This window comes from Anguilla rostrata, chromosome 1, assembly GCF_018555375.3.
Source record: "Anguilla rostrata isolate EN2019 chromosome 1, ASM1855537v3, whole genome shotgun sequence".
NCBI lineage: Eukaryota > Metazoa > Chordata > Actinopteri > Anguilliformes > Anguillidae > Anguilla > Anguilla rostrata.
Window position 1 is genome coordinate 2510956 of NC_057933.1, and position 15075 is coordinate 2526030.

The 15075-nt window shown below is 49.7% G+C and overlaps 1 protein-coding gene across 1 annotated transcript in view; it reads left to right on the plus strand.

Moving 5' to 3' along the window:
* The window catches only part of grik3 (glutamate ionotropic receptor kainate type subunit 3), a 127887-nt gene that overhangs the window by 75159 nt on the left and 37653 nt on the right, over nucleotides 1-15075 (plus strand). Inside the window, 4 exon segments of the mRNA XM_064347221.1 lie at nucleotides 1246-1419; nucleotides 2911-3131; nucleotides 4946-4997; nucleotides 10503-10616. Of these exon segments, the coding sequence (XP_064203291.1) occupies nucleotides 1246-1419; nucleotides 2911-3131; nucleotides 4946-4997; nucleotides 10503-10616 (561 nt within the window).

Consider the following 15075-nt stretch of genomic DNA (forward strand, 5'->3'; position numbering starts at 1 on the left):
TGTGTACGTGTGCATTTGTTTGTGCTTTAAATAAAGAAGCCGAAGCATCCACAGGACAGCTCCACTCTGTTCGTTTGCCGTTACAGATCCACTCGTGTGTCAGTCTTGCCTGTGGCTGAGCTGCCTGTGTGATGTCAGCTAAAGGGTTAGGGTTAGGGTTAGGGTTAGGGTTGGGGTTAGGGTTAGGGTTAGGTGAGCTGCCTGTGTGTGCAGTAAGGGCCGTCAGCATACCAAAGAGGGGTTAGGGTTGGGGTTAGGGTTATGGTTAGGGTTGGGGTTAGGGTTAGGGTTAGGTGAGCTGCCTGTGTGCAGGATGTCAGCTAAAGGGTTAGGGTTAGGGTTAGGGTTAGCTGAGCTGCCTGTGTGCAGGATGTCAGCTAAAGGGTTAGGGTTAGGGTTAGGGTTAGGGTTAGGGTTAGGTGAGCTGCCTGTGTGCAGGATGTCAGCTAAAGGGTTAGGGTTAGGGTTAGGGTTAGGTGAGCTGCCTGTGTGCAGGATGTCAGCTAAAGAGCTGTTCCTCGGGACACGGCTGCACCCAAAAGAGGGGGAAGGGAACTCCGGTCCTCTGTCCTCACCGTCAGCTGTGTGTATTTTATCATTATTTTACTCAGGACCGCCGTTGCCATTGGCGACTGAGCGTAAAATCCGTAGTGACGGGTGTTTTTTGTTTTTTGGATGTGGAGCTGATATTTGGGGATTGGGGGTGTGTACCTGTACGCCAGCCTGGCCACGGTCTCAGGGCATTTTCGGGGATCATCCGCTGCGTTCGGCGTCGCCTGCGGGCCTCGGCGAACGATCCGTGCGATCCGGACGCCGCCCGCTTTGTCTACGCCGCGCTAATCCCTCTCTTTTTTTATCGCTTCTTTTTCTTCATTCTTTTTTTCCGGGTGGACGGGCGTTTCAATCCCCTGCTTTAAAAAAACCAAAAAAAAAACCCGGAAAAACACAGACTTAGCGCCAGAGCACGGGTCCATTTTGATTTCACAGACGGAGAACACAATGCCCCCGGCGCATTATCCCTTCTGCTAGCCTGTTCCCTGCTCGCCATTATCCTCTCTTTCTCTCTCTCTCTCCCTCCCTCTCTCTCTCTTTCTCTCGCTCTCTGTCCCTCTCCCTCTCTTTCTCTCTCTGCAAACACAAAAGAGCCCTCACCTCTCTCTCTCTCTCTCTCCCTGCACACAACAAAAGCGCCGTTTCCCCCCCCGTCAGCTGAACGAGGTCCTCTCTTCTTCCTCTCTCCCGAAGGACCTGTTCGCCCTGGACCTGGAGCCGTACCGCTACTGCGGTGTGAACATGACCGGCTTCCGCATCCTGAACGTGGACAACCCCCAGGTGGCGTCCATCGTGGAGAAGTGGTCCATGGAGAGGCTGCAGGCCACGCCCAAACCGGAGTCCGGCCTCCTCGACGGGGTCATGACGGTATGAGGCCTGCTTTTCATTCTCACACCCAAATTATTATTATTATTATTATTTAAAGGTTGGCACCTCCAAACAGCCATGTCCCTATCCCATAGCCCCACCACCCCCCATTTATTTATTTTTATAAATAAAGGTCTTGGGTCTTGGTTTAACAGCCCATCCGAAGGACTGCACCTCCTACGGAACACTGTCCCCATCACTCTCCAACAGTTTACAACAGTTTAGTGCACCCGTTGTGAGCTAATGTTCTAATCAGATTCAGAGCTGTCCCCTCACACAAAGATAGACATCCCATTCTAAGGCTTTTATTATAGATAATTTGTTTTGTTTAGTTTCTTTTCCCTGGGTGGGAGAACGCTGGATGCACGAGGAACTTGTCTCGATGTTTTTTTTGTAACTGTAACTGCTCAAAACTGCGAAAAGAGGGCCTGGACTCCTCATGAATTCACGAGGCGGTCCTGTCTGTCTGTGTGTGTGTGTGTGTGTGTGTGTGTCTGTGTGTGTGTGTGTGTGTCTGTGTCTGTCTGCGTGCGCGTATTTCACTGAGGTTAAAACGTCCGCGCTCAGTTGTCTCCAAGGTCTAATTATATCTGTCTAAATCCGTGTAAGAGAGTAGACTTCTAAGGATCTTTAGCTTTCTATTTAAACTGCATGATGTTAATGCATAATTTCTCCCAGAGCAGAGTATTTTTCTTTTTCAAACATTTGTCTCTGTGCAACATAAACAAAGATTTTTTTTTTTGTGTCTGTTTTTATAACCCCCTGTAAGTCTGCATCCAGAGTAGAGGCTGGCAGAGCGGACCGTGCGAAAAATCTGTGCAAATTGCCTCTCATGTCTTTCCTGGCCCCAGAGATATGGAGAGATCCAGATTTCTCATGCACACATCTGGTCGTTTGGATCTGGATTTGAGTTGGAATACATTGTCTATCACCCGTGCTGTCCTGTCGCTGCGAAGCATGATTGCACATGGCTTTTTTTACTGACAAACAGGCCTTTTGCTTCTCATAGACGAGTTGAGGGGGGAGAAGAGAAACGTAGAAGAGAGGTGTTGTGCTACGCCAGGGCTGTCCAACCCTGTTCCAGGAGATCTGCCATCCTATAGGTTGTCAATTCAACCCTAATTTGGCACACCTGATTCTGCTAATTGGCGGTTCAATGAGATCTCTAGCTGTTGAATGAGGTGTGGCTTTGTTAGGGCTGGAGTGAAAACCTACAGGACGGCACTTCTCCGGAAACAGGGCTGGGCAGCCCTGCTCTAGTGTCTAGCGCAGACTAATCTGTATTGTGACATCATAAGAGAAATGTGAACTATCGACACACCTCTTCCTGTAGATCAGTCTTTATTATGACATCATAAGAGAGATGTGAAAAAAGCAGCACGTTGCTCCCTCTGGGACGGTCTGTATTATGACATCATAAGAGACGGCCCGCGGCGGAGCGGCGCTAGCGGTCGGCTCCCGTCAGCTGAGATAATGCCCGCTTTATTCCAGACAGATGCTGCTCTGACGTACGACGCGGTCCACATCGTGTCCGTGTCCTACCAGCACGCCCCGCAGATGACCGTCAACTCGCTGCAGTGCCACCGGCACAAACCCTGGAGGTTCGGCGGGCGCTTCATGAGCTTCATCAAGGAGGTGAGAGACAAACGGACGGACGGACGGATGGATGGACTGACAGACGTGTACTGACACAGTGCTGTGACGGGCGTTAGGCCAGTGAATACCTCCACAACTGGGGCCTCACATACCAGAACATTGATAAATTGATAAATTAGAACTCCTACCCCCTGTTCCATGACTATAGGCTCGGGGGGGTTTGGCGAGTAAGGCTGGCTGCCACGGCAACACTAGGTCAGCTGCAGCCCTGTAGCATCCTGTTTGACGTTGATCACATCCACCCATTTAGGACAGGCTCGTTTCCACAGAAACTTGCAAAAGTGCGCTAAAAAAAGATTTGGAAAAGAATGGAAACCGTAACAAATTGTATGTGTCACAGACCAATAGCAGGAGTCATTACAGAAACTAACAAGCATTTATATATGCGGCAAAACATTGTCATGTTTTTATTAATGTGCCAGTTTATTCATATTTGTGTGAGTACCGGTTCATTTATCAACATGCATGCATGGAAATTGCTTAATTTATTTTGAATTAAGTCAAAATGTTAACATTTTTTATTGCTGGACGTTCACACAAAGATGTTGCCATATCCGTTGATGGCCAGGGCCGCTACGAAGGTGGACATGCACCCTACTGTTTCCTCTTTTCGTTTATTAAAAAAAGTATATGAGGAATGGCACTGAAATGTCCAAATAAATAAATAAAATAAAAGAAAAGAACTGTTGACATCAATGGCACGAACCCATGAGAGACGTGGTTCCAGAGCTCCATTGAGACTCAAACACAAGCCCATGTTAAAGAAAGACAGGCTAATTGTTGCTCCCCCAATACAGAGTGTATCTCTCTCTCTCTCTCTCTCTCTCTCTCTCCCTCCCCCTCTCTCTGTCTGTCTCTCTCTCTACACATTTAAAACAATTTCTACGGGCGTGCGGAGCCGACAGTGACTGGCCTTGTCTCTGTTTATTAATGGCTGGCTGCAGACACAATAAGCCCCTCTGTTTCAGAGATATCTATGGTAATGACACAAAGACCACGGAAATGATGAATGGCCTTTATTAGCGCCTGTGTCCTGTACAACGGGGTCTCGTCATCGGGAACCCTGGTAGAATCCGGTTTGGGGTACGGAAACTGAAATGGGGGGGGGGGGGCAGGGGGAGAAAAGGGTCAGAGAGAGAGGGACCTTGTTTTCCCCCATCAGGACAAGCGGAACAGACACCTCATTAATCCCCCCCAAACCCACCCCCCCCCCCCCTTGTCGTCCGAGGACCGGGTCCGACACTGTGGAGCACTATCACCCACATCACCCGTTTGTGCTTGTAATGCGCCCTCTACCCCCCCCCCCCCCTTCTTTCATGAGGGGAACAATGGGCGAGATGGATGTTAATTAATCATGGTCCACCAGGAAGGAGTATCACAGGCATTTGGATGTAAACTGTAATTAGAAAGGAGAGGGGGAAGCGGGTGAGTGTACAGGGGCGGGGTTGGGGTGGTTGGGATATTGTTGGGTGGTGAGGGGGTGAGGGGGGGGGGCTGGAAACCCTGTGGATTGACAAGGGACTTGCACCCTTTCAATGAAACAATTTTTTTAAATTCATCAGTAAATATAGATTTTTTTTACACCCCTAAGTAGGTTCTGTGGACTCACAAGGGCCTTGTTGTCTCTGCAGTCAAAATCGCTTTTAGAAGTGGTGGGAAGGAATGGGGGGAGGGGGTCATGGGTGGAGGTCGGGGGTGTGACGAGGGAAGTAGGGATGGGGTGGGGTGGGGGGGGGGTAACGGGTGGAGGTCGGGGGTGTGACCAGGGGAAGTAGCATGGGGTGGGGTGGGTGTAACGGGTGGTCGGATGTGACTAGGGCCTTGTAATCGTGCCTCACAGACAGGAGGCAGGGTGCTGGAGAAGGATGAGGCTCGGATTCGACCTGGAATCACTCAAAGAGGACTCTGTTAACAAGGAAGCAGTTAATAGGGGTTGTTTATTTGCTGATCATCTCTGGTAATGTAACTTCAGCTTACATCTTTCTCTTTCACTCTGTCTTTCTCTCTCTCTGTCACTCTGTGTTTCTGTCTTTGTCACTCTCTCTCTCTCTCTCTCTCTCTCATTTGTGGAAAGGATAACAGCCTTAAATGTCAAATTTTACACCCTGTTCTTCACATTCGCTTGCAGTTGGTAACCATACTGAAGGGGTCATTTGTTTTAATAACTAAGAACTTGGTCTCATTTGTAATCATTGATTATTTCAAAATGCATCAATAAAGGCGCTGAACGCTTAGCAAAGTAGAAGCCGAAGCTCTACTCTTTGTGTGCTGAGCCATAGCGCGTGTAATTTAAATTTATGTCCATGTTGGCCATGCGCTAACATCGTGCTAACGTGCTAACAGGGAGCAGCCTCTTTGCTGCACATGCTGGAGTCCAGAGACAAGGCGGATTTCAACTGCATTTCCACCTAAATGTTCACGCGTATCTACATTTCAACAAAAAACGGATAAAAATAGCTGACGTATTTCAAGATAGCCATCTGTACAGCTCTCTGAGAGCTTGCAGAAGCCATAACTTACCGCAGAGTTATAAATGGATCCATTCAGTGATAGTTTTGCGGGCTTGGAAAGTCAGGGCGCGGTGTCTAAGAGTAACAGAGATTTTAGGGTCCCGTCCTGACACGGGACCCCGTTAAATTTTTACAGTTTGTTTAGGATTAATGCACCTGTCGGGTTGGGCTTGTGGGTGTCGTCACACAAAACGCCGCTCTCTTTTTATGAATTTTTCGCCGCAGCGGTACAGTGCAGTCCATATTTGACTGTATAATTTACCTCCTAACAAGGGAGCCAATGGTCTGATTAAACATAACCATAAGTTAGCGGGTAATGAAGCAAATTGGATGAGATTACTCCAGTGTTAATTGCGAGCTGTGTTAATGACGAGCCGAGGTTTCGCGGTAATGAGGTGTTGCAGCGTGTTTGCCGAAACAGCCTTTTTAGAAAAAGGAAGGGGAGGAGAAGACTTCCAAGAATCAATAAAAAAAAAAAAAAAAAGATTTTTTTTCTGCTACGGGATGGGCTAGTCCTGTTAGCGATCAGCCCCGGACTGCCACTGCAAGCAGGACTACTTAACAGGAAACGTATTATTCTGCAAAGACACATAAACAACAAATAAGTGTTCCTATGACGCCCATAAAGGCAACTGCCCTGGGTAGGCCTTATCAGTTCCTGCAATTGCTGTAGCACAACGGGGGGGGGATAGCGACCACGTTCCGCCAAATATCCATCACTCACCCTGATATAGTGGGGCCCCCTGGATCCCAGAGCACTGTCAGTCTCCTCTCCGTGCCGGTTCTCTCTCTCTCCGAACGCGACAGACTCAGGGAGGAAGGGAGGGGGAGGGGGGGCGGGGGCTGGCGGGCTGGCGGGGGGGGGGGGGACGGGGACGCTTGTCACAACTCGGTAAAAACACATTGATAACTGAAGCTGAGCGTTGCTCGAGTCACGCGATGCGATGGCGGTACTCCGAGAGAGAGAAGGGGCGGTGGCGGAAACGGATTGGCTGTTTTTTTTTTTTGTTTTTTTTTTTTTTTTTTCTTTGACTGGCTTTAAGTTGGCGGAGCTCTAAAGTAATCCTGCTTAATTAAATATTCGTCAGTGCGCTTTTTTTTTTCTTCTTCTTCTTCTTTCGGGCTCTTTATTGAATTAGCAGACGTTTCCTGGATGGAGAAGTTACTTGATGTTTGGCTTTAATTTCATTTAGAGAGGGGACGATGGGGGTGTGGGGAGAGGGTGGGGCGGGCGGGGATAAAATAAAATCAAAAGTCGGAAAAAAGCTTTCCTTGCAGTGTGCGCGAGCAAAACAACTTTTGGAATTGCTACTTTGGATAATCACGTTTAATGAATTGAGTTAATTGCGTGCAATTAACCAGAATGAGCTGGCATGCTGAGCGGAAGTCATTACCCATAGTTTTGAGTGTTACTTTCCTGAAATCTTCCCTCTCGCACAAGCTGTAACTAATACACTTTTCAAACCCCGGCATATGCTGCTCTTCTTCTTTTGATTGGAGCAGGGATATTATTGGGTCGGCTCGTTTAAAAAAAATTTTTTTTTTGCGAGCTGACTGCAGTGTCTGTCTGTTCGTTTGCGCGGCATTAAACGGATCCCATCTCGAGCGCGGCGCGCTTGAATATTAAAGAGCTCCGTGGAAACGGCGGGGGGGGGGGTGGGGGGGCGGGGGGGGTAGGGTTGGGTGGGGGTGGGGAGGATAGATGCACAAGATGTTATTTCTTTTTTCCGTTTCTTCTTTGTGGGAAGTGCGGGCGCGCAGCGACAGCCGCGGGACTGTTTGCGACGACGGTGATGCGTTCTGGCGTTTCTGTGGCGCGGAGCGCGCGTTAGCTCGCTAGCTAGCGCTAGCTCTCGCACGGATCCGCGGATCATCGCGCGGCTCGTTCCCGCTGCGCGCAACTCCAAAACCGCCGCTCGCGCGGCCCGCCGCCGCCCCATCGCTCGCGCAGCCTTAATCCCCGGAAACGGGCTTTTCTCATTTTCTTTTCTTTTCTTTTTTCTTTTTTTTTTTTTTCCCCCCGTTTCTCGACATACCAGATACTGTCGAGCTCGCGAAGAGGCCCCGTGCTCTGAAATAGAAACCCGCTCAGGAATAAAACACCCCCCCCCCGTTTCTCAAGGTCGCCATTTTAAGTCATGTAAATTAAAACTTTTATTTTGTTTTTTAAAAATGTAAAAACATAATTTTTTTTTCAAAAGAAAAGCGGCATGCGTCATGTTCTGCCTCCCCCTCTCTCTCTCTCTCTCTCTCTCACACACACGCGTCTCTTTCGCTCAAACACCATCTCTCACTTTCTCCGTTATCAGACAAATAGGGTCAATTCAGAGCTGCTCGCGGCATTCATCCGTCCTCTCCCCGCCATCCGCGCAGCGACAGCCGCGGCGGTTTTTTATGGCCGATCGTCACGGTTACGATCGCTCACGGCCCTGTCAGCTCTCACCCGATTGGCTCCCGTTCGCCGCCGCTGATGTACGGCAAATTCAGAGATCCGCCGGGCTCAGCGGGAGGCCTGGAAACGGCGCCCGCGACCACGGAATGTGACGCTATGACAGAGTCGCGGCTATAATGGGTCATACTGTGACCGCGATGTTTTCAGATAGTGGAGAGAAATGGGAGTAATGAACATGAATGAATGGGCCATAACTGAAACACACACAGACACACACACACACACACACACACACACACATACACACACACACACACACAGACACACACACACACACACACACACACACACAGACACCACACACGCACACACACGCACACACACACATACACACACGCACATACACACACACACGCGCACACATACACGCACACACACACACACACATACACACACACGCACACACACATACATACACGCACATACACACAGACACACACACACACACACACACGTATTCGAACAGAAAGCATCTCTGAGAGTCGGGCAGTTGAATGTGTTGGAGTCTGACCAGGCCACACCATGTCAGCGCTCTACGGTGCTCCCATTTGCTCCTGAAAATTAATGTGTGCAAACAGGAAAAAAAATAATAATTTAGCAGCTCATCCACTAATGGGGATGCATTAGTGCGCTCTTACATTTCTCAGCTCTGCAGCACGTGCCCCGTGGAGAAAAAAACGTTAGCGTTTAGCCCTAGCGTACGCTTGTTGTCATCCTACCAGCATCTGCCTGACGGTTCGCACTCAGAAAACATTGCAAATCGCTGCAAACATGCATCCTACGTGGATTTAAACACATCTACGCTCTGTAACACAACGTTAGCCTGTACAGTTTACGCATTTTTATTTGTCTGTGGAAGAATACTTTCGACAGGCTGTCCTTGAAAATAAATTTTGTCAGATTTTTTGTTTTGCTTTTAAAAAAACATAACTGTTGCTATACTATTTATTATTTAAAAAATTGTAAATTGTCTTGTTTCTCTGGCTGTCACTGCAGTTTATTAAGAGCAGTTATGCAATAGAACACAATGCAAAGCAATGGTAATTCTATTTTATATAATATAATTATCTCTATTTATGATATAATTATAATTAAATTATATTATATTATAATTATTATTGTAATTACAGCTGTGAAAGGCACTTCCCCTGTGAATTGAAAACAAAAAGCAGACAGCACCTTCTCTGTTTTTCACAGGATTATACAAAGAGACCTCAAAGTGGGAAATGTAGAAAATATATATATATATTTTTTAAACAATATGATGGAAAGGTTGAACCAAATAAGATGACAGTATGTTCAAAGAACAAGGCAGCGTTAAAAAAAAAATCTATGTCGTATAGGCAAAATAATCATGGACAGTACAGACAACATTGTATACAATGTAAACCAATTGACTGTATTGACAACAAAATGCAAAACATATGATATGTACCAGGCAGTACATATGTTTTATGAATGTTGTTGTGTTGTGTATTATATGATATAGATGACAGTTTAAATTAGATGATCAAATAAGAAGCAATTAACATGAGCTCAAGACATTGAAAAGAAGTTTGGGTAGCAGATAACTTTTAATTTTTCTGTTGCTGTTCATAAGGTAGGTTTGACTGTGAATCCATGACCCTCCTTTTTATTTAAAAACTGTATTTTTCCTTTTTTGTAATCCTATCATAACTGTGCTCAAAGACAGAATCAGTTGCTAATTGGCGATACCTTTGTGAAAGAGCTTAGTTTGTTCACCTTGCAAATCATCATGCAGGTCTGGGATAATTATGAAATAGAAGCAGCCACCTCTGATCTGGACCAAGCATAAAGGAATTTAAAAAGAATTATCCCCTCAAAAAAAACAAAACATTTTTTTAAACTGTGAGTGTGACCCAGAGGTCGGTGTTTTAAATTCCATGGCCGATTTTGCACACACTTGTTCTGTTATTCATTCTGTGCTGATACTCTTCCCTGTAACATCACCCCCACCTTTCTAATGTGAGGCACAATCCTGTTCATAAAACTTCAAAGGCGCCAGCACCTGTCCCGTGACTCTCCATCGCAGTGAAGGGCCGGGATGCTGAGGGCCTGGGTCATTGTGTACCGGGCCCGGCCGGGTCATTGTGTCCTGGGCCCAGCCGGGTCATTGTGTACCGGGCCCAGCCGGGTCATTGTGTACCGGGCCCAGCACTCTGACTCTGTAGCATTGAGAAGGTACTCGGCTTCAAGGGCACCTTTTTCCCATGAGCCTCTCTGGCGATGAGAGGGAAGAGCTCTCAGCTGATGATGTAGCAGACCTGTTACTGGGGATGGTGGGGGGGCAAGGTCACCGCTCTCTCAGCGAAAAAGGTGACGCAGCCAATCAGCTAATGCCAGGGGGAGGGGGGGGGAAGGAGCGGTGTTAGGCTAATTTGGGGGTGGGGCGGGGGGGTACACGCTGTGGGGCGGGGCAGTAATGTGTTCTTAACCTGCCGCAGGTGGGGAAGTGGAGCTCCTCGGGCGGCCTCAACATCACCGAGCTTCCCAAACGGAGAGGGCTTAACATCACGGACTCGCTGTCCAACCGCTCGCTCATCATCACCACCATCCTGGTAGGCCCCGCCCGTCCTCCGCCAAGCGCGCACGCGCTCAGTGTTAAATCAACTCTCACAGAGTCAGTATGGGTCCGCTGTGGCCAGTGTTCTGCTGGTAGAAACTCTGTGAGAGTTGAATGAACGCTGGATGTTTTTGCTGTGTAATAACAATGGCTAGAGAAAACGCCGTGCTGATATTGATTGTTTCGTGGACCCGGACCTCAGAGAGTTCAGGAATTATCTGTATCGATCCTCTCGGAGCTCAGAATAATTCAGCAGCGCCGGAGGATTGCGGAATTGTGACACAGATGATTCCGGAATTATCTGCATCGATCCTTCGAGGGGCCCGATGGCTATGCGGCGGCAACGCCGATAAGTCCTGAGTCGTAACACAGATAATTCTGGGATTATCTCAATTGATCCTTTTAATAATTCTGCAGTGATGATTTCAGAATTAGCCACATCACTCCTGTTTGTGGTTTTTTTTGTTTTTTTGTTACTTAGTTAACTCTGGAAACATTCAGTAGCTCTTTGAACCACAAATGGTGATGTTCCACACACACACTGACTGAGTGACTGACTGTTTCACTGTCTGATTGATTGAGCAGCTGGTTCCCATAGTGACTGACTGTTTCCCTGTCTGATTGATTGAGCAGCTGGTTCCCATAGTGACTGACTGTTTCCCTGTCTGATTGATTGAGCAGCTGGTTCCCATAGTGACTGACTGTTTCCCTGTCTGATTGATTGAGCAGCTGGTTCCCATAGTGACTGACTGTTTCCCTGTCTGATTGATTGAGCAGCTGGTTCCCATTGTGACTGACTGTTTCCCTGTCTGACCGATTGCCGTTTTCCTTGTGTGATTGACAGACCGATTCAATGAATGACAGCTAACTAAGCGGTTTCCTTGGTAACTGCCTGTTTCAGTCTGGGGCAGTCTCCATGAGGCATGAGGCCAGAGCAGAGGAGCACCCCAAAGCTGGGATGTTTCTGCCTCCTGCGATGGTAGAAGGCAAAATGACTGACTGGCTGAGTGATTGACAGGCTCGCCGGCTGACCCTGTTTGACTGACAGACAGCGGAACGCCCGCGCCAGGCACCGGAGGGCGCGAGGGGAGCGGAGCGGGGTTCGAGGCTCGGGGACGTTTTTAGGCGGGACAGACAGCCGAGGGCGGGAAGGGCAGTTCGGCTGGCAGCGATGAATACAGACAGAGCGGTACACGCGAGGCCCGTCTGAGGCCTGTCTGAGGCCGTCTGTTTACTCTAAGCAGGGGAGAGTGAAGAGGAATGCCAAGAAACCAAACACCAAGACCAGCATGAACGGCCTGTGGCTGTGAACCATCAGTGTGTGTGTGTGTGTGTGAGAGAGTCTGTGTATATGTGTCAGCCTGAGTATTGTGTGTGTGTGTGTGAGAGAGTCTGTGTATATGTGTCAGCATGAGTATGTGTGTGTGTGTGTGTGTGTGTGTGTGAGAGAGAGAGTCTGTGTATATGTGTCAGCTTGAGTATGTGTGTGTGTGTGTATGTGTGTGTGAGCAAGAGAGAGAGAGAGAGAGAGATGGGGGGTGGGGGTTGACAGACTTTTTCAGACCTCTGTCTCGTAGGGGGGGCTGATGTCTCCAGCAGGGGCGAAAAATGTGGCCACCGTGTGATTCATTAGCCCACCACGGCTCCACGGAAGCTGCCAGAAAGCTCTCTTAATTACAGCACTGCAAATAAACAGTTTTTTTATAAAATCTCTTCTTCTTTTTTTCCTCTCGGTGCAAGGCCTCAATTTCTCTGCCACATGCGGCCTGTGTTTAAGGCTGTCACTGATGGGGTGGGGGGGTGTGGAGTTGTCACAGGGGACTGCCAATGAAAAATACCCCCCTCTTGGACCTATTTTGGATGGGGGGGACATGAGTTATCAAAAGCCTTAAACACTGTCATTATGTGAGATAGCCGCTAAGCTGCAATTATTACCAAGTGAAGTGTGGGTGGGATGTAATCAGCGTTTCGTCCATGGCAAAGATGGCGGGGAGGGGGGGGGGGGATGTTTTTCTATAAAAGAAGGAGAGATAGAATAATAAAGATAGAAAGGGGAAAAAACACCTAATTTAAAGGTAGGTGATTCACGGCAGTTAGACAAAGAGAACAGCACAGAATTCTCTTCCCGGCGTGCCGCCATTTTGGACGCGGACATCGAATCCTTCGCCGCGGGTGCCGATGACGCTCGAAGGACGTGTTCTGGGTCCCCATTCCCCGAGGCGCTCCCGCACCTGCAAGTGGTCTTCTCTGCGACGTGGAACTTTTTGGGTGCTGTTCGAAGGAGACTTAAATTATGGTTCAGCAGCATCCGTGGCACGACCCTCTCTGGGATGCCTGCAATCAGCTGCAAATCAGGAAGAAGAAGAAGAAGAAGAAAAAAGACGTTTAAAATGATTAGCATAGCGGTTTGTGATGAGCCCGCTTCCCTGGTGCACATAAATAAGACGCAGACTGGCAGCTCCTGTCATTAGGAGAGCAGGTTATGATATTAATGCGCTCTGGTTTTTTTTTGGCGTGGGAAAGGTCTGCGCTTCGCGTGCCGCGACCGCGTCTGAAATCCCAAAAATAAAAGCCCCGCCTCGCTCGCCCGTGCCTGTGCGACGGTGCAGATGGAGAGCGGGACAGGTTCACATGGCGGAATCCTCTGGATGAAACCCAAACCTGGGGGGAAATCAAGGAGATACAGAACTGAGATCTGAGCTCAGAACAGATGTCAGCCCCCCACCCCTCCCCACACGCCCCCACCCCCCAAACCCTACATACAGACCTTATTGATGTAGACCTGTGGTAACGATCCCTGTTCCTGGAGATCTATCATCCTGTAGGTTTTCATTTCAACCCTGATTTGGCACACCTGATGCTACTAATTAGCGGGTCAATGCAGATATTTAGCTGTTGAATGAGGTGAGCCGTGTTAGCGTTGGAGTGGAAACCCACAGGACGGTAGATCTGCAGAAACAGGGTTGGTTACCACTGATGTAGACGATTGGACTTTTACGAAGTTTTCTGTCAGAGCAAAGCGGGTCTCACTTCCTGCATTTCTTCACGCGGGTAATCCAATAGTGTAAGGCGAACAGTAATCATGGCGACGGAGGAAGTTGGGGCTTTATGCGTTGCCATGGTTACATCATGACGGGACAGGCGGACTGCAGAGGAGGGGGGTGTCTGGAACCCTCGTGGAGGTACGCCCCGTGCCCCTGGCGCGTTTCGAGCCCCAGGTTACGAGCTCGCCACGCCACTTTTCCGTGATTGGTTGGCCACCCGGCGGGACACGCCCCGCTGTCAGCCGATTATGGGATGGCCGTAAGTCCTCCCGCTGACACTCCAAGAAGCCGCGATTCCGTCACTGGAAAGATTTTAGCGCTTTCATCAGAACCTCGTTTGGGCCTGGGACCGGGCCAGGCGCTCAGGAAACGGAGAACTCCGCCAAGTGCTGAGCAGAAATGATTTTCGCTAATGTGGAGGTCCAGGAAACGTGTGTGCGCTATTTCAGGAAAAATATTTACTGTGCGAGCACGACAGGCAGTTAGAGAGGAGGTTAGCAACTGCAACTGCTACAGCAGGAACTGCCCTCCTTTCTTAAAGGGAGAGAACAAACACAAACTGAATGTGCAGAGAATGGTAAATTGGGGGTTTTCTTTTTCGTAGGTGTGTGTCAGAAATACATTCAGAAAACCCTCTAACAACATCATTTGTTTGCCCGATCGAAACGTTTGTACAGCATCGTCCAGAGAGAAGTAAGAGAGTCCCACAGTGTTCCCGTTCAGCTGTGAATGAGAGCCCCGCGGCAGCTCGCTGTGCCTGGGACGGGCGGAACCACGCTACGGGCGCGGTCTGTTCCCTTTTCGGAATCGGGCTGTTTTATACGAGCCGTGTAACAACCTCCCGAGAGAAATACCGCCGGCCATTAAAAACACGATGGCACCATCCTGCTCGTAACCTCCGTCCTCCCCCCTCCCAGCCCCAGCCCCCAGCCCCCGCCCCCGCCCCCAGCCCCCAGCCCCAGCCCCCAGCCCCCAGCCCTACCCCACCCCCACCCCCACCCCCAGCCCCAGCACCCACCCACCCCAGCCACAGCCCCCAGCCCCCATACCCACCCCAGCCACAGCCCCCAGCCCCCATACCCACCCCAGCCCCTATCCGCACCCCACCCCACCCCAGCCCCCAGCCCCAGCCCAGCCCTACCCATACCCCCAGCCCCAGCCCCAGCCCCAGCCCCAGCACCCATACCCACCCCAGCCCCAGCCCCAGCCCCAGCACCACACCCACCCCAGCTCTACCCTCACCCCAGCCCCAGCCCCAGCCCCCCATCCCACCTCAGTCCCTATCCACACCCCACCCCCAGCCCCACCCCCAGTCACAGCCCCTACCTCCACCCCCATCACCAGCCACAGCCCCTACCCCCACCCCCAGCCCCAGCCCCAGCCCCAGCCCTACCTCCATCACCCCCCCAA